Source organism: Bactrocera tryoni, chromosome 3 (assembly GCF_016617805.1).
Source record: "Bactrocera tryoni isolate S06 chromosome 3, CSIRO_BtryS06_freeze2, whole genome shotgun sequence".
Taxonomy (NCBI): domain Eukaryota; kingdom Metazoa; phylum Arthropoda; class Insecta; order Diptera; family Tephritidae; genus Bactrocera; species Bactrocera tryoni.
This window is the reverse complement of record NC_052501.1, coordinates 13,135,826-13,159,826: the sequence shown is the minus strand read 5'-3', so window position 1 is coordinate 13,159,826 and position 24,001 is coordinate 13,135,826. Positions and strand designations below refer to the sequence as shown.

The following is a 24,001-nucleotide window of genomic DNA, read 5'->3' as shown; positions in this document are numbered from 1 at the left end:
TTTTGAATACTGAAAATTGAGTTTTGAGCGCAAAGTAGCTGAATTTGCCAATTCTTTGAACTCCAAACTTTTATTTTTTTTTGTTTTGAAGCTCCCGAATCTCGTTTGCAATTATTCGCTTGTTTATTTTGATTAGAAAAGTAAATAAACATAAACGTCGATTACCTCAGCGAGCTTTAATTGGATTGCATATTTTAATTCTACAATGAATTATAATTACAAACACACCCACCCACACACACACACAGGTAAAGAATGTACGCCGCAAATGCGCACAGTCGAAACTCTTCAAAACTCCTCAGCAATGTGCTCATAAGCACGCAACTGCCGGCTTCAAAAGTCTGCCAAGTCGCTAATAATTTCGAACGAACGTGTGTGACAATTTCATTGAAAAGCAAAGAAATGCGCGCCAAGTTTTAGGCCATCAGCGTAATGCAATCAATGATCTAGCTTTTCTGGTAAAATCCACCGCAATTTAAGCCGCTTTGTGGTCTTGGCGGGAGATTCGTCTGGAAGAGATATACCTAGACATATTTATATAGTAAGCACAGGTATATATAAGTATCTAATGTGTAGGTTGGCAACATCTAAACTGCCACACTCTCTTCACACCTCCCCACTTCGTGGAAAGAATCAAATATTTGAAAATTACAACTTCGAATACTTATAAAAGTATATTTATAAATATATATGTTGAGAAATACTTAAGATAGAAATTAATAATTGCTTGTTGTTTTACTTTTTTATTTGCCGCTTAATTATGTTCGCTCATATAAGTATTCGTGAGTGCGCTGAGATTCGAATCTCCAGTTGCCGGCAACTGACGCAGCAGGCTGCCTTGTAGTTATGATTAATATTTGGAATTTGTTAATGATTTTGGAAACTGCTGTGTGTGGGGGCTTATTTGCGCATACATGATATATACATACATATACATGTATATACATATATATAAATTGACATGTATGGTATAGCTCATTATTTACTTTTGGGTATTTTGTTAGGCATTAATTGCTGCTATTTGAAACTTTTTACTTTGGTACCAATAAGTCTTGAGCTATGAGTGTACGCCCCGTAAGTATTACTTAAAGAACAATTCCGAAAACAAAACAATCGATTCAATATTTTTACCATTGCCACAATTAGCTTTCGAGTATAGGTCTATAAGTTAGCTGCGCTTCCCATGTATTTCCAAGCATAATGCAAAAAGACATTACTTATACTGTTCTGCAAAGTCAGACATGGACTCTCTGAAAATGTTTAGATAGGTTAAGTTAGGCTGATAGACTAGATATCGGCTGATATTCGCAACATCTAGAGACCCTCTTTAGTTGTGCTGCCCAGAACTCTTGTGTATGAAACTTCGCATATCGACTTATCGTCTTAAACCTGCTATAAATTAATTTTTAAATTGCGGCTAATATCAAGTCCAGCCAATTTGCTGGGTGCATAGTAGGTATGGCAACCGAGTTCTTTCAATCTTAGTCTGATAGAAACTGGACACTAGAGGTAGAAAGTGTCGAGTCCGTCTCAACTTCGCCCCTGCATCTTTGCCAATTTGTTTGCTACAAAATCTTTAGCACTCACTGTATAGGTTCCAATGGAACAGTATCCAGTTAGAACACCTGTCATTGCGCCGAAGTGAATCTTGCTAAGCGCAAGTAGTTGAATAGACCTCTTACGTTCTACTCTATGCCAGAAATATTTCTGAACCACACAACTGCTGGTAGATAACTATTTTCGAGTGATTTCGCTGCTGCCAGGCGCTTGGACAAATCTTATAGGGAAGTTGATTAATGCTACTACCAAAGATGTCATTCACTTCTTGACTAACTTAGATTCCACTGTCTGCTAGCTCAAAGCCTGTATGGCAGCTTTGCTATCGGAGTGAATGCGCACCTTCCTGAAAAAAGCTGCACTTAGGTGAAGTACTTCTGATGCTAACTTGATGTTCGCCACTTCTGCTTGAAAGACGCTCTTGATCTTCGATCCATCCGTAAAGAACTTTATGGACGTCTTCTCCAACGACTCCATCCCACCCTCGGAAAGAGGAGCAGAGAAATTAGCACTAAAAGCATGCTCCGCATCAACGCCAAGTTTTAAATGGAAGTTCTCAAGAGACGCAAACGAAGGGTCAATCGGGTCCGACATGACATTGCAGCCGATTGCATGTTGTACCACGACACTGCCCCGGCTTACACCGCCTTTCTTGGGAACAGGCAGCTAACCAAGACCGGCATCCCAACGCTTTCGCATCCGCCCTACATCCCAGATGTGGCCCCAGACTTTTGTTTTGAAGATTATATCTACGTCTCAGATGGTACATCCGTTGAGTTCAACATTCGATGCCTTATTCGAGCATTTCAACTGGTTAGTGGCAAATTACGAGCGAGATTTTTTTTCCAAGGCCTGATTCGAAGCGGCATTGTCTGGATAGACTTTGGACTTTACATATTCTCACAGATAAAAATCTATCGGTATTATATCACGCGATCTTTGTCTCCAATGGACCGGCCCAAAACGTGAAATCACCACCGAAGTGTTCTTTCAGTGGCGCCGTCTTTTTGAAACCAATCAGGCCCACAAGCCACACCGTTGTTTTTTTCTGGATGAAATTACAGTTCTTGAATCTTTTCGGTTCATAAAGCGAAGCGATGTCGAGCGCCTTAGTTCTTGCACAAGCTATACTTTGTACGCTTTCAATTTAAGATCTGGACGTAAAATGCGCCAAGTCGTTCTATATGCCAATCCGAGATGCTGCGAACGACGCCGAATTAACTCTCCACAGTTTTCGTGTACACTCTTATCTACGGTTGTTATGTATATTTTCTTCATTGCGTGCTGGACGTGGTCTACTCAGTCGAATATTATCCAATAATGAATGCTGGGTCTCAAGATGAGTGTTGCGAATAGTACGCTCAATAGGCCGAATATGTTGACCATAAGTTGAGCAAAGCGAGCGAAACACTTTATTTACAGAACGTGAATTTTAGTAATAAAGTTGAACGATTTGTTTCGTATTTTTTATTTGAAAAATATATCTACTTGGTTCGCCCATATTAAAAGAAATTTGCACAGCACATGGCTAACTTATTTTTTTTTTAATAATCTAACAGTTTTTCAGCTGTATTTCATAGAAGAATTTAAATTGTTATTTTTCATCAAATCCTATTAAATTATTGCGAGTTAATATTATTAGCTTTTAGCATAAGCCATTACTAATTTGGTATTTAATAATAGTGAAGATTGTCAGCTAAAGCTTATATACATATTTATGAAATATTTCCACTCAGACTTTCTTATGTTTTATTTATAAAATATATATATTTATATATATTTTAACATATATATACTATACTTAATTGAAACTTTTTATGATTACTTATATTAATTTACCTATAAATACACATACATACGATTCATATAAACAAAATCGCGCTGAGTGCGGCGCAGAAAAACTCCTCGAATTTTTTTCTTCGATGACACATTAGAAATTCCATCTTGAAACTCATTAGCATACAAAATAAATGCAAATTGTGTTATTATAAATTCCATAAACCTCTGTATATACTATGTATGTATGTGCACGCTTTGGCTACTCACATTCATGGCTTGAGGCCAATGGCAGGTGCTGCGGCAGTTGGGCACACAAGCCGACAAGATAATACTAGAAATGAATATACATACATGCAAATATATATGTTTATATGCACATATGTTTCAATGTAAGTGGATTCTCTCATATGTTCGGCGTCATAATTATACTAAAAACAAATGGTGCGCATGCGAATAAACCTCTAAATGAATAGAATTCGCAAAGAAAAAAGTGATGTGATGAGAAATACGAGCGGTGAGCATGGCTTGCAGTTCATTAACTTTTAGGCCATAAAAGCCTTTAATGCAACAATTAAATTTTACGCTTGAAATATATCAAGTATTGTTGTGAATATGTACATATATATGTGGCAATATGACTACTTGATTATTGAAAAAACAGCTAATTGTGTTAATAAACATTCAATTATCAATAAAATTTGCAACAAAATTAATTTTCGGTATAACAAACTTTGTGTATTGATAAATATGTAAATTCGGATATAAAAAAAATCTAGGTGAAAGCTCTTAAAAGTAGGCCAAACGTAAATAGGAAATATATACTACAAACTTTGGAAATATTTTCTACGTGAAACCGAAACCAGTGTAAGAAACGATGAACTGGCAGAGACCAGTCAAGCTGGCCATTGTTGTCACGCATATTGAAATCACAGCACTCAGATTTTATTGATGATTCGAAGCCAGTTTGGAGACGTAATATTATATTTTTTTCATTTTATTTATTAATAATTTTTTCGTTTTTTACATAGTTTTAATTAATTATTTTTTTAAATTTAATTTTTATTTTTTTTTTTTATTTTAGTTTTTTTTTACTTTTTTTATTTTTCATTTAATTTTTTGTTTAATTTTATTTCACTTTCTTTTACTTTTTTTTATTTTTATTTAATTTTATTGTTTAATTTTATTTCAGTTTTCTTTCAATTTTTTTAAAGATTTTTGTATTATAATGTATAACCTCTGTATTACTGTAAGAATTTGATGAGAAAACATATCTTTCTTCACTTATTATACATTTTTTATTTTAAATTATATTTTTTTTCTAAATGTCTTTTTGTTGTTGCGGCAGAGAACATTGCTGAAGTAATTTCGAGGAATGGGCATAGTTGACGGTCATTGGCCGGATAATAATAAGAGTCCGTTCCAATTATTTACAGCCGACTGTCGTGGAAATGGCTCTTCTATATATATTATGCATCTCCTATTGATTTATTATTTTTTTTAATAATTTAATTTTTTTATTTGAAAATACTTTAGTACTATTCGAATTTTTTTTAAGCTAAATTAATAAAAAAAATTTTTTTTTTTTCGTATTTAATTTAATTTTTACGATTTATATAACCTTTTTTATATTATTATTGTTTTTTTTTTTTTTACTATTTTTAAATTTTCTAATATCAAATATTTTCATTGTCATTATTAACATTTTATTATAATATCTCTTTCTCACTTTTTTCGACCAGCAAAACTTGCTATCAATGCTGTTGACCCAATTCGCTCATTGTCCATATTCTTACCGTTACGCCAGCTAATCTGCTATGTTTGTTTTATTTAAACAACAATTTGTTGCTATTTCTTAGTATAATAATTTTAAAAGCGTGCGGCTTTTGTATTTAGTAGTTGCTTGACAAGTTCAGCGACACCTTTGAATAAACGGTGGACCGTTTTCTTTTCTGCAGGCAACGCACATATTTACACATTTGTATGATGATATATACATACATACATATATATAGTATATATATAATAGCGGACAATGTGCGAACTTTAGTCGCATAATTAATTCGCTCAGCGCATATGTGTGTCATCTGGCAGCTGGAGCGCCGCTTTTGCCATGGGCTAATTAATTGTTTAACCCTTCGGTTGAAAGGTTGATAAACTGACGAAAATTTCTTTAAATAATTATAATCTAATGACTTTTCGCTGCTGGAAAGAGTGTTGATGTAACATTATATTAACGTTATGTGACAATGAATAAAATTTCATAAGAAATAGATAATTGTAATTAATTATAGAAATGTGGCAAAATGGCATAAATATTAACAAATAAAAATCAGTAAAATGCTAAAAGAAAGAATTTTTATTAAAAATTGGTTTCTCTGAAACTTTATTTTTTAAATGACATAGAGTCTATGCAGCTTTGAATAATAGTGTTTATATACTTGGGGGTATGGATCCATGGCAATATGACTTTGAAAGTGTCTTTAAACTTTATTTCATGACGATTTTCTAACCCTATTGTCAAAATACGTTGACCATAGAAAGCTGTTCATATAGCATATGTAACCAAATTCGATGTCCGTAAAATACGTCACAAGAATATATAGGAATGAAATGTCAAAAGGCAACCAGTGAAGCTTCAAGCATGCAAAATAAAGTGGCCACAAGATCAACTTTCATACATTTTAGTACATTTCGGGTCATATTAAACAGTTGTTGAAGCCAAGCGAATAAACCAAGGTCACATCTGAGATGAACTTTGTCTATGACAAAAGTGAGAAAGCCAAACATTTTTTTTTTGGTATAAGTAAAATTCAATATTAAAAAACTGATAGGATGTATGTTTGTATGTAAGTACATATGAGCTTGTCTTAGAAACGTACTCACAATATAATAAATTATCTCAGACCAATATAAGATTAGACCAAATGAGTGAGATCATTAGATATTGACGGTAGCGCCATCTATCGGCTAGTCAAATTATGTACCGTGCCTTCTAGAGACCTTTTTGGTAGTCGATACAACTGTTTTATACGATTCATTACGCTTTTTAATTATAAAAGTTCCATTTAGTCAATTATAAATACAAGTATACTCGTATAAACACTGTTTATTAAATTTATACAGATTTTAGAAAAAGATTTTCTATTTAAGTAAAACAACAATCGACTAATCACCAATTCTAAAAAGACATAAAAAAATTTTATCACGCTAACAAAAAATATAGAATTTCTGAGAAATTATTCATTCTTACATAATGACTTGGCTACGATTCCCACTAAAATCTTAAACATTATTAGTCTTCATTAAAGCGCGAATTTGTCGATGAAGTATGCGCTTACTAAGAGCAATTAAAGTCGCTATTAATTAAACACGAAAAAGAAATGAATTAAACAAAATCAAAAAAAGTCTTAATCTTCGTTAAGCAGCTTTACATCAATGACATTTCAAATGTTGCTATGAATGGCAAAAGTGAATGAAAATAACAAACAAAATCTTGATTCCATCTCTAAATTGTAAAGCGCGGCATTTATGCTCTTCAAAAGCAATAACTCACCAGACTGTAAATAAATATGTAAAATCCAAGCGAAAATTGGCGAAATGCGAGAGTGTAAAGTATATTATATCAAATGATATTTACGCTCGGACAATATGAATATATTTTCACTTAACGAATCTCTTATTATCTTTTTTTTATTGAAATGCATTTAGTTTGTTACTAATTTTATTATTATAGTAACAACTGATTAAATGAATATGTTTATTATTAATTGCTGTAAGCATAACAATACATAAATTTAATTTAATTTTTTCACCTAGACATCATATCACAATGAAATATGGTATACATAACTTCGTGATATCACATCAAACGGTTAACTAACAGAATCACAGCAGCAGATCACACCCATTATTTAATCTTCCTATACTCAAAATATATTTATTTGAGTTTTACCTTTTAAAAGTTAGGAATTTTTTACAAATGTTACGAGAAGATATGACATCACTACATAAGATAGATCATATCACGACATCACATCCATTTTTTGGATATTAATATAGGGTTAAGTAAGTAGTTGCTGAGTTTCTACTCAACATTTTAGCACATGATATCATCACACATCACATGGTTACATCACAATGTCACATAGCCGTCTTCACATTACATTGAACAATTTTAATTAACCACAGAAACATGTCAAATGATAAAATTAACAATTTGTCCGAAATCATAACATCGCATCATATGATAGCTTACATTTCATCGGTTCGTTTTACATAATCATTATATCATATCATGTGATAGCATACATCAGATCGCGTCTATTTACTAAATTGTAGAAACTCCTGATATCACATCGTATGATAGTTTATATCACATCATCAAAATATCACAACATCACATCACCGTCTACGCACCGTCATTCTTTTGAACAATTTTAATTAACAATTAAAAAACATAACAATGATTTAAATACCAACTTATACAAAATCATAATATCACATCATATGATTACATAGCCTCATTTACTAAATTGTAGAAAATCATGACATCACATAACATCTTCGAATCGCATCAACATATATTGCGCAAATATAATTTCTAAAGAAACAAGAGGATTATTTTACATTGCATGTAGGCCAAGGTCATGACATCACATCGCAAGTGTGCCTACAGCGCTAAGTCACATCGCAAAGTAAACCGTCACTTCTATAACATAAAAATTAAAAAATTTCATATTGTAGAAGTATCTAAAGGACTAAAGCCATATCAGTACAAATATTGAATTATTAAAATATTGTTTGTTTTGGAATCTCCGAAAATACTCCGAATATCACACAAATCATTAGCACTCATAATAAATATTTGAAAAATACTTACAAGTACATACACAACAAATTCCAAACTTCCTAGAAAATGTGGTATATTTTAAACAAAAAACTTGCGTATAATTTTAAAAATATATTTTCAACTATTTTTTAGGTTTTTCGATTTATTTTTTTCACTTACCGATGTCCTTCCAATAGCTGAAAAACAAGATGAAATATTTTAAAAATATTTTTCAAAGCACTTTGATACAAATATAAGTACATAATCGACCAAAAACTTAATTACTTTTAAAAAAATAATATAGGAAGACAACTTTTAGAAGCCATTATCTTTGCATTTTATCAAAAAGGTCAGCGATTTATGTTTTAATGAAACCAAAGTTTTTCTATGATTTAAGGAAGCTCATGCAACGGCAATGCCAAATATAATCACCAGCGTCAGGCGATTTTTATATTTATGTTGCACTATTATTAAAATTTATTGTTAGTGCATAAATGTGTATAATTTGTTGCTCTGAGGAAAACAACAAAGTAATTGTCCAGCTTATCAGCGCTAGTTAGTTAAATTTATGCACGATGTCATATAGCTTTGGTGAAATATTTTGAAAAAATTTTGAATTTCTACACGAAATCGTGCCTAATGAATTAGCTAACTCAACAATTGGAAACAAATTTCCTTAATTGTACAAAATTTATTACTGTAAAGTCGCTGTACGGAAGGAAAAAACATTGAAGTAATAAATTTACAAGTACAGAAACTAAGTATAACATGTAAGGAAGTACTAAGTTCGGGGGGAATTGAACAGAAATCAGAAATTATTAATAGGCTAAGTTATGACATTAAGATAAGAAAAGATATTCAAGATATCCGCTTAGCACATTCCTAATATGGGGCTCGGACTCGGTGTGGACTGATTTATAAAAACTTTTGGGTATATAGAAGAGCAACATTAAAATAAAATTATATACATTTCTAAAGAGAGTTTGTTATTGTTAACATATGTGATGATTATGAATATCTAAAGAATCCCCTTTTTAGCAAAAAAAAGTATATAAAATAATGTGAAGGAGAAAGAAGAAGGTAAATAAAGCTTAAGACATTTTATATAGCGATATACTCGGAGTTTTTAGCTTACTTCTATGTAAGACCCATTTGAATTGCCACTTTTTACAATGCTCTTATTAGACAAGTTTTTGTCACAGAAACTCATTCAGTTTATGAAACTCGAAATAATAATCACATCAAATATAACCCGGACTGACCGATATAAACTAAGCGCGCAAACCGAATTGATTTTTTTTTTGTTAATTTTTTGATACAAACTTTTTTTATGTTCATGTTAAGTTTCATATTCAAATGTCAATTTGTCTGTGTTTGACAACTGTTTCTTTATCACGAAATGTTTATCTGGTGATCTTTACCAGCACAAAATTGAGCAATGGGTTTATTTGTAATTTTATGTGTCCAATGGAATCATGGCTACGGAATCGTTGAAAATGTTGCAGAATTGATTTTGCAGCCTACTTTATAACCAAAAAAAAAATATTTATGAGGTACAAAACATTGAAAGCTTGAAGGCCGTGAAATCGTCGAGAACTTGGCATCAGACAAATAGCAGATGATCCCACACTTATAAATCGACACCATGCATTCTGCCTAAAGTTTGGATTATGAAACCTATCAATGCTAGATCCCTACCTATATAACTGAACCCTTGGCAAAAACGACTTTGAATAGAGGTTGTAAAATACATGACAACATAGCTAAGAACTTAGCAATCATCAGACGCATCACTACTGACGACCAGAGGTGGATTTATGAATATGACGTCGATGTCCAACAATTTAGCGAATTGTCCTCCAAAAATTTTCTCGAAACTGTGTTTTTGAAGTCGCTTGGCAAGACTTCTCGAGAACTACTCAACCGATATTCATAAAATTTTACACAGATCTTTGAGATACAATTCCTAAAGACTTGAACTAAGGAGTTTTTTCGATTGCAAATATTTAAAAAAAAAATTCACGAAATTTACTTTTTTGTAAAAATATGTATCTGCTAAAAATACAATTTTCAATTGTTTTCCCTTGTCCAAGTTCTAAGTTAAGGTTTTAACTAAAACACATGTTTTTTTACTGTAGATGATCCTGTAAGGAGTTACTACTAACTTAAGAGTTAAGGAGTTCTTGCCGGCGCATATTGTTTCCGAGAGTCACCGGAAATGGCGTCGCAATGTCCGAGTATAAATTTTTTTTTACAAAAATTTCGGAATTTCCTTGTTAACAGTGTACATATGTTTGAAACAATAAAAAATTCTAATAAAATACTTCATTTTTCGAAAAAGGGTTTTTTTTTTTACCCGAGGAAACCCATGTAACTCCTTAGGCGTAAGGTACTTTTCTCTTCCTTATTATTTCCGTATGCTTTAAGTATGGATTTGACAACAAAAATACCGAAAATAAATATATGTATATTTTATAAACAAGTATTAAACTTAAAAACAAAGCTACGAAAATAAAATAAATAAAAATAAAATATATTTTCGAAAGTTAAAAAAAAACTTGTTAATTTGCAAAATTCAGTTCAAATAAGCCAACCAGGAAGTCTAAATCATAAACTAACTCTATTACGGTACAAAAACGTTTTAAGGTGGTTACATAAATTTTCAGATATTCAACAAATAAAACGTCGCATAATTAAAATAACAATAAACTACATAACTACATAACCGCAGCAGTTCGCTATAAATTTTTCCACCTTCAGTCTTCCCCAATTAACAAAAAAAACACAAACAACACTACTCAACAGGGTGCAGCGCTGATGAAGATGAACGAGCTAACCATGTACGACGTGCATCAACTTGGCGCGAACTAATGCTCATGCAGTGCGAATGATTTCCGCAACACGCCCGCTATAAAACAAAAGAGCCAGAGCAATCGCCTCAATTTGCCGCTTTTCTCCCCAGCTTCCACCGCTTTATGCCGGTGCAGCGCCATCCGATCGGTGACAGTCGATCAAAATACTTGCGTTCTCCTACCCGCAACAATAATTCGCAATAACATCCGTGACGCCTAACATATCTAAAATGATCGCTACTTTATTATTGTTATTTTTATTGTTGTTGCTGATGATGCTAGCATTGCTGCTGCTGCTGTTCGTTTGGTCGCCAGCACTCGGAGGTGTGTTACTTTTATTGTTATTTTAATATGTTGATGAGTGTTATTTTTCGTGCATGGCTTATTCATCGCTTCTTCGTATGTTTGTTGTTTTAGCCAACAGCGAAACAATAACAAAAGCTGTGATTTGATGAAACATGCCTTTAAAGTGTTGCTGACGCGCTGACTTTAATGCCGTTGACGTTGGTGCTTAGACATGTGGCCGCTGGTGTTGTTGTTGGGCTCATGGCAAAGTTTGAAGCGAATTTGTTTTTGTTTTTGCTTTAATTTTTATATTTTTCATTTGCAAAACGCGCGTGCTCTCTCTCAACACTTGTTTAAAGGCGTTTAAGTAATAATAAAATTTATTTAAATACTTTGGCATCACCTTTTCGTTGTATGCTTCAATTCGTCGCACAGTGTGATGGTGTGAGGGACAAATTTGTAAAAACCTTTTTATGTATGTCTTTATTCTTACACGAAATTCGGTGATGCGATATCATAGACCTTACACATATTGCCAATATCAAATTCTCTCTCTTAGAGGACCTAACCCCAAAAGTGATATATTGACTCTTGGGATCAAAAGGTGGTTAGGTTTCCTAGTCTCAAATTTCAGATTTTTTTTAGTTATTTCGATAGATTATACCTTAAAAACATACTTATACAATTTTGTTTGATATCTTTAATAGATTGTAGTTCCTGCTTCAGAAGTGTACTCAGTTCAATGAGCTCAATCAGTTTAACTTTAAACACGTTTTCTTCAAAGTGTATGGAAATTTCCAGAAATTTGAGAAATGCACTGCGGTTCGAAGTCTATTGCGTCCTCTTTTGTTAGTACTAAGACTTAGCTAACTTGCATAAAATCCCACAAGCTGTCTAAATTTGTTTCTAGGAGAACGTTACTTTCTTGAACCGAACTCTTTCAGAAACAGCCTCGTCTGTAAAAGCTTGAACACTTCTTGCCACAAGCGATTTCTACTGACCTTTCCCTATTTCCGTAGCTTCTCTCGTAAAGTGTGGGCACCCACAGCAAAGAACGTTTCCGGTCTTATCGAAGGATTTCCGCAGCTCCTTTCTGTACATAGTTCCTCATAGAGTAACCAGCAATTTATTGATCTGATCAAAAATCGAGTTTTTGCAGTCTAAAACGACTACAATTTTGGGTAAATTACCCTTTTTTAAACCAACTCCATTTTGTCAATTTTTGATGTTTTTCTGGACCACTGTTTCTGCACCAGAGTTTTTCCTAAATCTAGTGATCTTGCGAGTTTCCTCTAAACAATCTACAACCAAAATATTTCCTGTGAATTTAAAAATGTCAGAAACATGTCAATCGGAAAGAAAGTTTATAATTCAGTGACTTCGTTGAAACGAACAAACATCGTGGATATTTCCATTCAATTCACGCATTGTCATTAAATATTTCATCGGAAAGTTTTGTGTTTTTTTTAGAAATTCGCTTAGAAACTCTTTGCTGAAGATTACTCTGCAATATAAAGCTATTTTCTATCGAGCTTGAACTTGGTTTTTAACAACAAAAACAACATTACAAGGTGTGTTCCAAAGTAAACAGGACTTAAACAAAATCAGCACAAATGTTTTTTTCAGCAAAATCAATTTATTTTATTCAAAATAGTCTCCTTCTGTTTCAATACAGCTTATTGCACGGTCCAAAAGCATGTCGAACAAGTGTTTTAGCTCCTTGATGCACGTGGTATGGCCGCCATGCCGGTGCAAGTCTTTTGAATGGCCTCTGCGTCTGCATAATGCTTTCCTTTCGTGGGGAAATACATTTTTCCGAAAAGGAAGAAGTCGCACGCTGCCATATCAGGTGAATACGATGAGTGGTTAATGTTTAAAATTTGATTTTCGGTCAAATAATTGGTCACAAATGTCCTTCGAAAGTTGGATTCTGAGCAATTTTTGGTCGTCAGTCAATTTGTGCGGAACAAACCGTGCACATACCTTTCGTAAGCCCAAATGTTCGGTCAAAATGCGATAAATCGATGTTTTGAAGACGTTCAATTCCATTTCCATGAATTTCAATATTGATTTCGGCTGATTTTTGATGAATTCACGCACAGTTTCGACGGAATTTCCTTTGAACACAGATTTTGATTGGCCTACATGTTAACCCTCATTTATGTCCTCACGACCACTTTGAAAACGTTGAAACCACTCGTGCACTCTGCTACGTGATAGGCAATAATCGACATAAACTTGTTTCATCAATTGAAACGTTTCGGTAAAAGTTTTACCAATTTAAAACAAAATTTAATGTTGGCTCTTTGTTCGAAGCTCATTTCCGCACCGATAACACAAACATACTGACACTTAAAACGCAATAACTTCACTTCCAATCCATGAAATGTCATGAAATTTACTGGATTCACTGGAGAATCAATGAAGATAACAGATTCTAATGCACCAGTCGACATACAGATGGCGCCACTAAGGGTCGCTAGATTCAAAAAGTCCTGTTTACTTTGGAACACTCCTTGTATAGCTACCTAAAAGACGTGAACTTTAGAACTCATATCCAATTATTCTTAATCCTCCCGAATTCTCACAATATTTTATTTGAATTTTTTTTTTAATATACATATATTTCAAAATAAACGAGTATATGTATATATTTTTTTATATGAAATTTCTTTTCTCTCAACTTAAACTCAAAAGCTACCACTGTGCGCGTTGGCAGCTACCGCCTTTTGTTACTTTAATTAAGTGTTGCCTTTTTTATTATTTTCGCTATTTGTTGGTGTTGTTGCGCTTGCTGAATTTTTATCTTAAAGCAAAAAAAATCGTGTCGAATTTTTGTAAAACTTTGCCTTTTCATTTAGGAATATGATGTGAGGCGATATAAAGTCTAAGCGACTGCGAGGCGCAGACTTTAGTTAATTTAGCTGATCAGCCTAGTCGTGAGCGGACAAGTGTGTGTTGGTTACACGAAAAGTTCGAAAAGTTGCCCTTTGTGAAAGTAAAAACTGTTTTCAGCGACAAGTTATTTTAATACCAAAAAGCCGCAGGATTATCAAAGGATCATTATGTTTGGGGTAATGGAATATTGGATAGTGAAAATTTAAAACGAAATAGAGAGTGCAAATGAAGTGAAACATGAATGAAATATAAAATGAACTTAGTGAAAAAACTATAATACCTAAAGCTAAAGTACTATATACTTATTCAATAAAAGTGAGAATTAAATATTCGAAATAATTATAAATATAATAAATGACCAAAAATAATCGAAGAGATATAAATTGAATCTTAAAATTAATGAAAAAACAATGGTGACTGTGGAAATATAGTAGCTTATTCCGTCATTCTTATGAAGGATCAGAAACTTATCCTTTGTGTTTCATTAAGCCTTCTACAAACTTAAGGACTATAAACGCCGCAGACTCTAAAAATATTCACTGCTATGAATGACAAAAGAGAAACATGTTACAGGCCTAGTTTGTGGCTCTGATTCTTAAACCAATTTTTGTTTGCTCTGTCAAAAATATCATAAATTTGAGTTATGTTGGTCTGATCTTACAAATTCCTAATATCTTCATCGAAGTTCTTTTTAAACACTTGACGCTTCCACTGTTTTAATTACAGAGCGGTCTTCGCCATATTGTTGGAAAGGAATTTAAGCCTAAGCTGAAGCGCCTGTGGTATTTTAAAGTTATTAGTGAGCGTAAAAGATTTGAATATTTTGCTGTTACTTCTCTCTTTCCCTCCCTCTCAATGCACTCTCATCTGAATTTTAATTTTTCAGTCCGCAAACAAGTTCCCGCTGTTTGTCAATAGATGGCTCCAGCTGTTGGGGGTGATCGATTTTGATCTAAAACGTGATAAACTTAAGCAAAACATTTGAGAAGGAAACTGCATTTCCACATTAGTGACTGTCATATACTTTTGGTTCTGCGAATATGTCCGATTTTTTGTCAAATAATAAACATTTGTGGAAAGTGTTGATTTTCTTCTTTTAGTGAAAGCAATCGGTGGCTGCAATTATCGAGAACTCCAAAAAGTGAAACAATGTGCCATGATTGGCTTTGTCGCTTCAAAATTGGATTTTAGGGAAGACCAAAAATCTTCGAAGACGGCGAATTAGAGATGTTGCTCGATGAAGATCTTTATCAAATGCAAGAAGAGCTTGGTCCAGCATTAGAAATAACCCGCCAAGTCGTTTAGAGCATGAGAGAGGCGGCCTCAATACCAGGAGAGGCACAAAAAAGAAATTCTGTTGCGTGACATCGCCAAACCCTCATAAATGGGAGGTTCTACCCCACCCGCCACATTGCCTATATATTATACCACCCGAATATTATTTATTCCGTTCGTCTAGTTCAGAAGCAACTCCACTAACAAGACGACATCGAAAAAGCACTTTATTCTTGGATACAATCACAAGAGATCACAATGAATCTTCCGAATAATTCATTTGTAACCATTTGCTTACAATAAAATTTCATTTTCATTTAAACACTGCAAGAACTTGGTTGTGTGTCAGTAGTCAAAGTGTCATCCACATCTTGAGAGTCAATCATAGAACTTAACTTACCCTGTACTTCTGCGTGTGTTTAATATCGTGTCGCGTATGGTTAGCTTTAAAAGGAAGTTATTCTCCTACCATGGCCTAATGCTTCGACCCTGCTTTTTATAACATATGATCAATATTGACCCGGAGTGACAAAAAAATTTAAAGAAAAATCTCTAAAACCAATAAAACGTACCGACGTGGATAGTTTCGACGTAAAAGTCATAAACCAACGTCTTTCCACCAGTAATGATGCTTGATGAATATAGTGTTCGCAACTAAATTGTCAAGCATATTTTTGGCGACCATTTGTTTGGTACAAGACTAGGAGTGGCGCGCTTTATACCCAAAATCCTAATCATAATATATTAAGTCAATCTATAAGAAATGTTGAGACCTTCTGCTACCTCTCTGACGCCGGCATAATGATATTCAACTACATAGTTTCTTTAACTGTTTCGATGTCATCATCATTAATAGAGGTGGATGGACGAAGCTCATGAAGAAAATTTTCGATGACTTCACTACCTTCTCTGTCTGCTTAGTGCCCTTTAAATTTTTCTCTACTCTTCGTGATAAAGTAGACTACCCAAAACACTTCTGCAACATTTTCAACGGTATCGTAGACGTGGCTCCATTAGAAACACAAAATTTCAAGCAAACACATTGCTTAATTTTTTCATGAGAGAAAATACCAGATGAAAGGTTTTTCGTAAAAGACAGCAGCCAAACACACACTAATTGATATATGGAGATGAAACTTCACACGATCATAAAAAAGGGTTGCTTCAACCTTCAAAAACCAAAAAATTTATTCGACATGCGTGTGCAGTTGATATGGACCAGTCCATGTCAAATGGTATAAACTATTACGTATAAAACAAAGATCAAAATATATTGGACCTGTCAGTATATGTATAAACAATTTAATAATTTATTATAACCAGACACAGTATTAATTAAAAATAATAACCAGTTTTAACAAAAGCTGAGCATTTTTTTAATACCAAAGCGAATTTGTTAGACTATACACACTGATAATTTTAGAATATTGTAATTATGGTTTCGTTACGGACTTAAACTTAATTAAATTTTAATGCTATAAATAGAAAACACAGATTGAAATCAACACAAATTAATATTGTAAATAATTTAACTAGAAAATAAATTGCTTGCAACATCGCCATAAATACACTGCCGCATTAAATTTCGCAAGAGAAAAACTAATTATCTGCCAAATCGCTTAAGAAGCTTTTGAAGTTATACAAATTACTTTCAATACAACAAAAATAACAAATTAAATTACACTCTTCGGCCATCAAGCTTAAATAATCCCTACGGCTGTTACTTGCACTCAGCGCCGAAGAAGCTGATTGAAGTACTTAGACAAGCGACAGCCTTAAATTGAATTTGCGTTTAGTCATTAAAATGATTTTCTACATTTAATCCAATATGGAAATTTATTTTGCATATTTTACGTATTTTACAGCGCAACAACAATTACAATAACAACAGCGTACACCTACAAATTTGGCTGCTCTGCCTCATCGCAGTACTTATCAGCAGCAACACCAGCATGGCGCTGCCCATCAGGCCGGACTCACCCATACAGACGATCATTGTGCCCTATCAGCGGCATACCGTTAGCGGTCATCCCTATCAATACCCGAAGTTGACGAGCGAAAAGCGACAGGTGTTGGTGCCCGCTGTGATGGAGGTGGTGCCGCGCTTCAATCTCAATCAAGGTGAAATGGCCATGGGCAGCCAGAAAGGTACACCCGTGAACTTCGTGGACGGCGCCTACCCAGTCTACTATATGCCGAGCAATGTGAATGGTAAATTTAATGGCCTAATCTCGGTGCTGGAGGGCGTGGTGCAGGAGTAGTGGCGGAAAGCTTAGACTTTATAAGCAAACACTAATTTAGTACATACATACTTATACATACATAAACACTTACTTTGTAATTTAAATAGTTTAGTTATATGTAGAAAAGTGCTATTTTACTTCCACCTAACAAATACACTGTGATACGGCACGTACGCAATAGTCCCATTAATGGAAATAGTTTTAATGTTTTGTATATTTTAAAGAGAATATGTAATAAAGATGTGGCTAAATAGCTTTAAACAAACTGCAAATTATTTAACATTAAATTTGTATTACTAAAAATTGGATAAAAACTCATCATCTGCCTTAGAAATTAGTGAAAGCTTTCAGCGTTCATTTTAATCGTGGTTAAAATCATTGTCCAGCAATCGCAGCCAAATAGGCGTCGTCTTGTTTCTTCTGGCTGGCATAATATTTGCATATCATTTGAATTTAATTAGCCAGTTTTCTTTTCCAATTCATCTAATTTGTTTTGACTACATTCGTCAACCAGATTTCAGCTTAGTCAATCTGCTTTCATTCTCTCCAATTGATGGATGAGTTTTATGGAATTGACACACTTACATTTTTAATACTCGTATTGGCTGCTGAAGATTTTGAAAGCTATTCACAACCGAACAATGTCCGATTTGGAGCATATTAGTGTATTACTACTACTATTGCAAACATCACAAATATTCATGCATAATTTGAAATAAACTTGAAGCATAAATTACGCGATTTTGTTTATTCAAGTTTTATATGAGAAAGTTTACAAAAGATCCTACTTTTTGTTGAAAAAGAATGGTCGAAATCGACGAATTTATGAATTTTTTCATTTTAAAATAAATTTCCGTAGCTTCATTGCATCAGAAGGCTAACCGTGGCGGCCTTTGATTTGCTCACACCGACGAAGTAAATGTAGATAGCGAGAAATCGCTGGAAAAGAAGCGCAGTAAGCGTTTTCTCGGGTCGGTGGAAGTTAGTAGGAAATGTTAAAGTGCTAGTCGAATACTAGTTTCTGTGCGAGCGAGCGATTATTGTATTCTAGAGCAGAACACAGGAGAACTACTGAACTATTTGCCTTTATCAAAGTTCATAATGCCACAATCGTAGCGGTTCTAACTGAATACTGCCCAATAGGCATTCATGCAGTAAGATTAAAAATACACTCGCTCGCAAAATGTCAAATTTGTTGAGAGAAGGACGAGGCCTTTGCTAGACAGAAACGAAAATATTTAGTAGTCTTACCTTCGGCTAACCAGAAGCCATAGCCGAAATTGACATTAACCGTCTCAACGAAGTTATAATTGGCTCAATTGTAAGGATTTTATGATCTACAAGCATTATATAGGAGTTTTAAGTAGCACAAAGCATTTTAAGCTGTCTAAATAAAATCCCTACTGGGATCGGCCTGTTACCCTAACCTAAAATTAATTTCGATTAGTCTAGAATTAAGTACAGAAAGGACTAATCCACTAATATGGTTGCCAAAAGGTAGGTGTAAATATTGGTACAAAAAGCACTTCGGTACACGTAGGAGGGTCGTCCGGCTTGTGGTAGTTCGCTAGGGTTATCTTCATTCATTCAGTGCTGGATGACGTTCGCTCGCATTCACATAGCTGTAATAAGCATAGCTTTTTGTTCTCTGAGAACTATGTGATTGTAATTTTTATTGACAAAATTAATATTGATCAGCCTAATATTAGCAATTAGAGCGAACCATAATCCGAACTCTAAGTTTGCCTTTTGTTCTACAAGTTAGTGATTCTGGGTTCTTACTCTCTGTCATGAGGTATTTTTTATATCAATGGGTTTTCTACAGATCTCATAAGACTATCAGGTACCTCTGGTATCATTTTTAGCCTTAGCTATAACTTGCTTTCTCTCTCTCTCACGTACTAGTTCTACACAGCTATTTATTGTGAAACCAATTCTGCTCTACAGTGCAGTAGTATGATCGATAAGCGTACGCAAACCCACCTCGCGGAAGTCAATGGAAGGGTTTCAAAGGCTCGCTGCGCTATGCATAACGGAAGCTTTATGAACAAGTCCAACGACAGCTCTTGAACTGGTACTATGGGTCTATTGGTGGTGATCTCTTCGCTGAATGCTGGGCAGCAAAATCGGCGGAACAACTACTGACTACAGGAGAATTTACATATAGAAAGGTTTGGTAAGCACCGACTACATTATCCCATTTTTCGACTGGAAAAGAAGGTTCAAAGTAAACATAGAAAACGATGGATGAATTTTAAGTTTCCCACGAAGTTTGAAACATCCAAAGGAAAACGTCATTTTCTTCTCAAGACGCTTAACACCAAGTCCTCATATAGAAAACTTTTTATTATTTCAGAAGATATCTCCACGAAATTTGGTATAGCTTTCAAATTTATTCATATTTTATTGCAAATACATCAAATAGTATTTAATTACTGAAGACCTTTTCTGGCAGCAGGTCAATGACAAAGTTTTACAGCTTATATTCAATCTCTTCGCATTTGTAATTCTATTGCAAGAGAATTTATGATATTAAAACCTGTTGATGCAATATTTTGCTTACTCAAATATTGAACTTAAGTTCCGAGAAACCCATTTTATTCTATATAATTCTTTTATATATAGAATCCATTCACAAAACTCCATAAAAACACTTAATTAGGTTTCTGAAATATAAAAAAAATATATATATAAACTTATAAATCTCAGCGCGTACAATACCTGACTGCAACTTTGACATGAATTAACCCTATAAACCCACTAGCAAAAACTGCTACAATCACAACCGCGCTTGGTGCTCTAAAGCGCCCGGTAAACTAAGCCGTGAACTAACGGTACAACAATATTTGCCATTGAGAGCCGCTTAACAAGCACAACTTGCAACAAATGCTTGTCGTGATATAAAAATATAAGTAATAACAACAAAAATAGTGTGACTGGTGTTGATCACAATAATAACAGTAGCAGCAGTAACAAGAACAACAAAAACAAAGTTAGTAAGGCACCCCACAGAGTGTAGTTTCAAATCCTGCTAACAAAAGCAAAAAACCGTTAACAATAGGTGTCGCCGCAGCGGTAACGGCAAGCTGTGAACAATAACAGCAACCAACATTGCCAACAACTAACGTCAATACCAGTGGCAACACTATCATTAGACGTGAAAACCGCAGAGCAAACGCAGCGTGGCGGATGAGGGTGGCGGCTCGGTAACAGCTAAAGTAAAAAGGAAATAATGCTGCGACTGGTGTGGGTCTGCGGCGCAGCGCTGCTGATTGAAAAAGGAAATAGAAGTGTGGAAAGAGTTGGTGGCGCTTGTGAGGTCGCAACGCTTAGCCGTTATTGCGACCCCTAATTATATGCAGCAAATACAAAATCAAACTTAAAGATATACACGATTTATACACTAAGAGAATTATTAAATCAAATACTTTGTTTAAAATGACAATATTCTTAATTATGGTCTTCAAGGGATGGTAAAGAAATTATTTAAATATGAAACTGTTATTTTTGAATGTGAAACCAAGATTGGTTCCCAAGTCACTCAATTTTTTCAGATAACAGCGTCGCGTTAATGTCTATGAAATAAAGCTCTCCGACTACCAGGATCTTATGAAACGTATAACTAAAGTCGATGAGTTTTGGATCAATGTTTACGACCCGGAAACAGACGATGAGTCTGCCGAATATTGTGGCAAAGGTTGTCGGAAGCCGAAAAAAACAAGTCAAAGCCAGTCAAAAATTAAGCTTATGTTGACAGTTTTCTTTGATTAAATTAGTAGAGTAATATAACATGTAACACGAAAATTTTTAGGTGTGTCTAATACAGTTTGATACCTTGAAATCGATCAATCTAATTTCACAGGGTGAACTTAATGACTTAGTTCGAGATCTAAGCCTTTCAAAATCGCAGTCCGATAGGTAGGTTGGGTTAAGTTGTACTGATTGGCTATCACGCTACACCAAAACAGAAGTTCAGTTTACTTCTAGCTGCAGTATTCGTCATACAGAATGTCAACGTGTTCTCCGAATATTAAGTAACACTTGATATGCAATGTTGTTACCTCGTATAGTCCTTGGCACAGCGAAGCACCTAGATAGCCAAGACAAGTTCTAGGTAAGGCCGGATAGAAGCGAAGGAGGTGTTATAGCGCCTCTCTCATGCTTATTTCCCTGCACTTTTTGCTCGTGTTACTAATGATCATGAGGCTTGTATGTGAAGCCAGTAAGTTGTGTCTTGTCACTAGGCAAAACGCCGTCCTGCAGTTTTTTTGAGATCTTATGCGTAAACAGCAAGCGTGTTTTCCTTCTGACCTCTTGCAAATAGGACTTTAAGGACTTTAAGGCATTTCAACTCAATCTGATTTATCAATCAGACCTTTCGGAAATTTCCTGCGTACCGTTTTTAGCGACTTGATAATTACCTGTTCTTGTTCGGTAGTCAGATGGATGGCACTTTTAGGCAATCTCATCAGATATTTCTTTTTCCGGAAGGCTTTTATGACTTGAAACTTTTTCAGCAATACTGTTTTCGGGATTCCGTGAACATTAACTAACGATATGAAATTATTTCCTTAATCTCAGCTTGGCTATCATATCGATTTTGTTTATGTTAGTTCTTGCGTTGTCTGCTATTTCAGCAACTTTCGTAACACAAAGTATTCCGAAAGCTTGAAGGTCGTCTAAGATCTTACTGCGCGTTCCGACGGACAAAAATATCTATATATGGTGTTGCCACCTGATTTGTAACCCAAAAGTTTAATCGACATTAAAATATGTAATAATATGAAATAAAATTACATAAATATATTCATTTTAAAAATGTTGTAAACTTTCAACTTTCGCGCAGTGTATTTCAAGCACTTCCTCCGAATACTTTCAAATTCCTTTTGCCGACAGAGTCATTATTGCCATGCTTATTATTATTATAAATGTTGTTGTTGTTATTACAATTTTCAATTGTTGTTGTTGTTGGCTTAAAACGCATTTTAGCTGCTAGTGAACTAAAAGCAATTTCACACAAACTACAACAACTCTGCCGCCGATGCGCCATGTGCCACCAGAGCCAGTAAGCTGCTTTGCTTTCCGCAAAAGCCCAACGGGCAACAACAATAACAGGAAGGCATAACAAGAACTAAACTTGAAACTTGCTGCTTGCAAATCGCACCGCAATGAGCAACGTGGCCAAACTGCGTCTTGTGTTCGTTAACCGAGGTAATTGTTGTTGCCCGCCGCTGCCACGACCAACAACAGCATTATTGTCTGGGCTATCGTGTTGCACGGCGACGAAAATGCAAATTTGATTTTTTAAGCCGTTCAACGACAGCGTCTGTCACTGAACTCTACTTAGCAGCGGCGCACTCTAACCTACTCTCTTGTTGCATACACTAACAACTTGCCGCTTGTGGCAAGTGCAACTTCAATGCTCGGCACCTGCATTATTTCGTTGCTCGCACTGTCGCGCGCCATTAAGAGTCGCCTGCTGTGGGCTTGTAAGTGCCGTTCAATGCGTTGCACCGTTTTCGTAGCATACTTTGAGGCGCACACGCGCGTCTAAACGTAAAATATTCAATTAAGAAACTTTTCTTAATTTCACACACACACACACATGCACGCTGGTGTCGTTGCCGTTGCGCGTTATTTTTATTGCCACTTGCCGTCATGTGGCAGCAACATGGCCATGAAAAACACTACAAGTTGGCATTTTAAGCCAGCGGGCTCAGCAGCTTGTTGGCACTTCCACTTTTTGCCGTCGTATTTATTTATTCCTTTACCGTTTTTTTTTGTAATTTTTTGCTCAACTTTTACCGCTTTAACGGTGTCTTGAGACCGAAAGGTGTTGCGGTAAAAAGTTTCTTGCGGCTGCTCTTTGTGCAGTGATTTACGGAGCTTATGTTGCAAGTGGATTTTTTTTTTGTTTTTGTTTATATTGTTTTTTTGTTCGGTGCATGTGGCAACCCTATGCAAGTGCATATTTAATTTGTGTTTGAGTGGCGTGCGCGTATTTGCTTGTATGTGCAGGTGTGTGTGTGCGTGTGTGCCGCGCATTGTTGTGGCCACCAAAGTTTGTGCAACAAATATGCGTAAAGCAAATGCACGGCACCGCAATGCCACATTGCACTCCTGTGGCTTTCAGTGCAGCTATTGCGGCGGCCGCCGCCCTCTTCACTGCAGTCTGCGCCCCCTTTGTTACACCTCTCCTTTTTGCAGTTGCAACTTCCTTTTTTGGTTTTAATGAGCGCACATGCTTTTTATTAGCTTTTTGTGACCGTCACTGCCGTTGCCGT

The 24,001-nt window shown here is 34.9% G+C and overlaps 1 protein-coding gene across 1 annotated transcript; it reads left to right on the top strand.

Annotated features, from left to right (window-relative positions):
* The first annotated feature begins 14,220 nt into the window (after positions 1–14,220).
* Positions 14,221–17,989, top strand: LOC120771904. Its single transcript, XM_040100184.1, has 2 exons — positions 14,221–14,375; positions 17,340–17,989. Exons 1-2 carry the CDS (start codon positions 14,367–14,369, stop codon positions 17,733–17,735), a joined length of 405 nt encoding a protein of 134 aa, XP_039956118.1. The 5' UTR covers positions 14,221–14,366; the 3' UTR covers positions 17,736–17,989.
* The last annotated feature ends 6,012 nt before the right edge of the window (positions 17,990–24,001 follow it).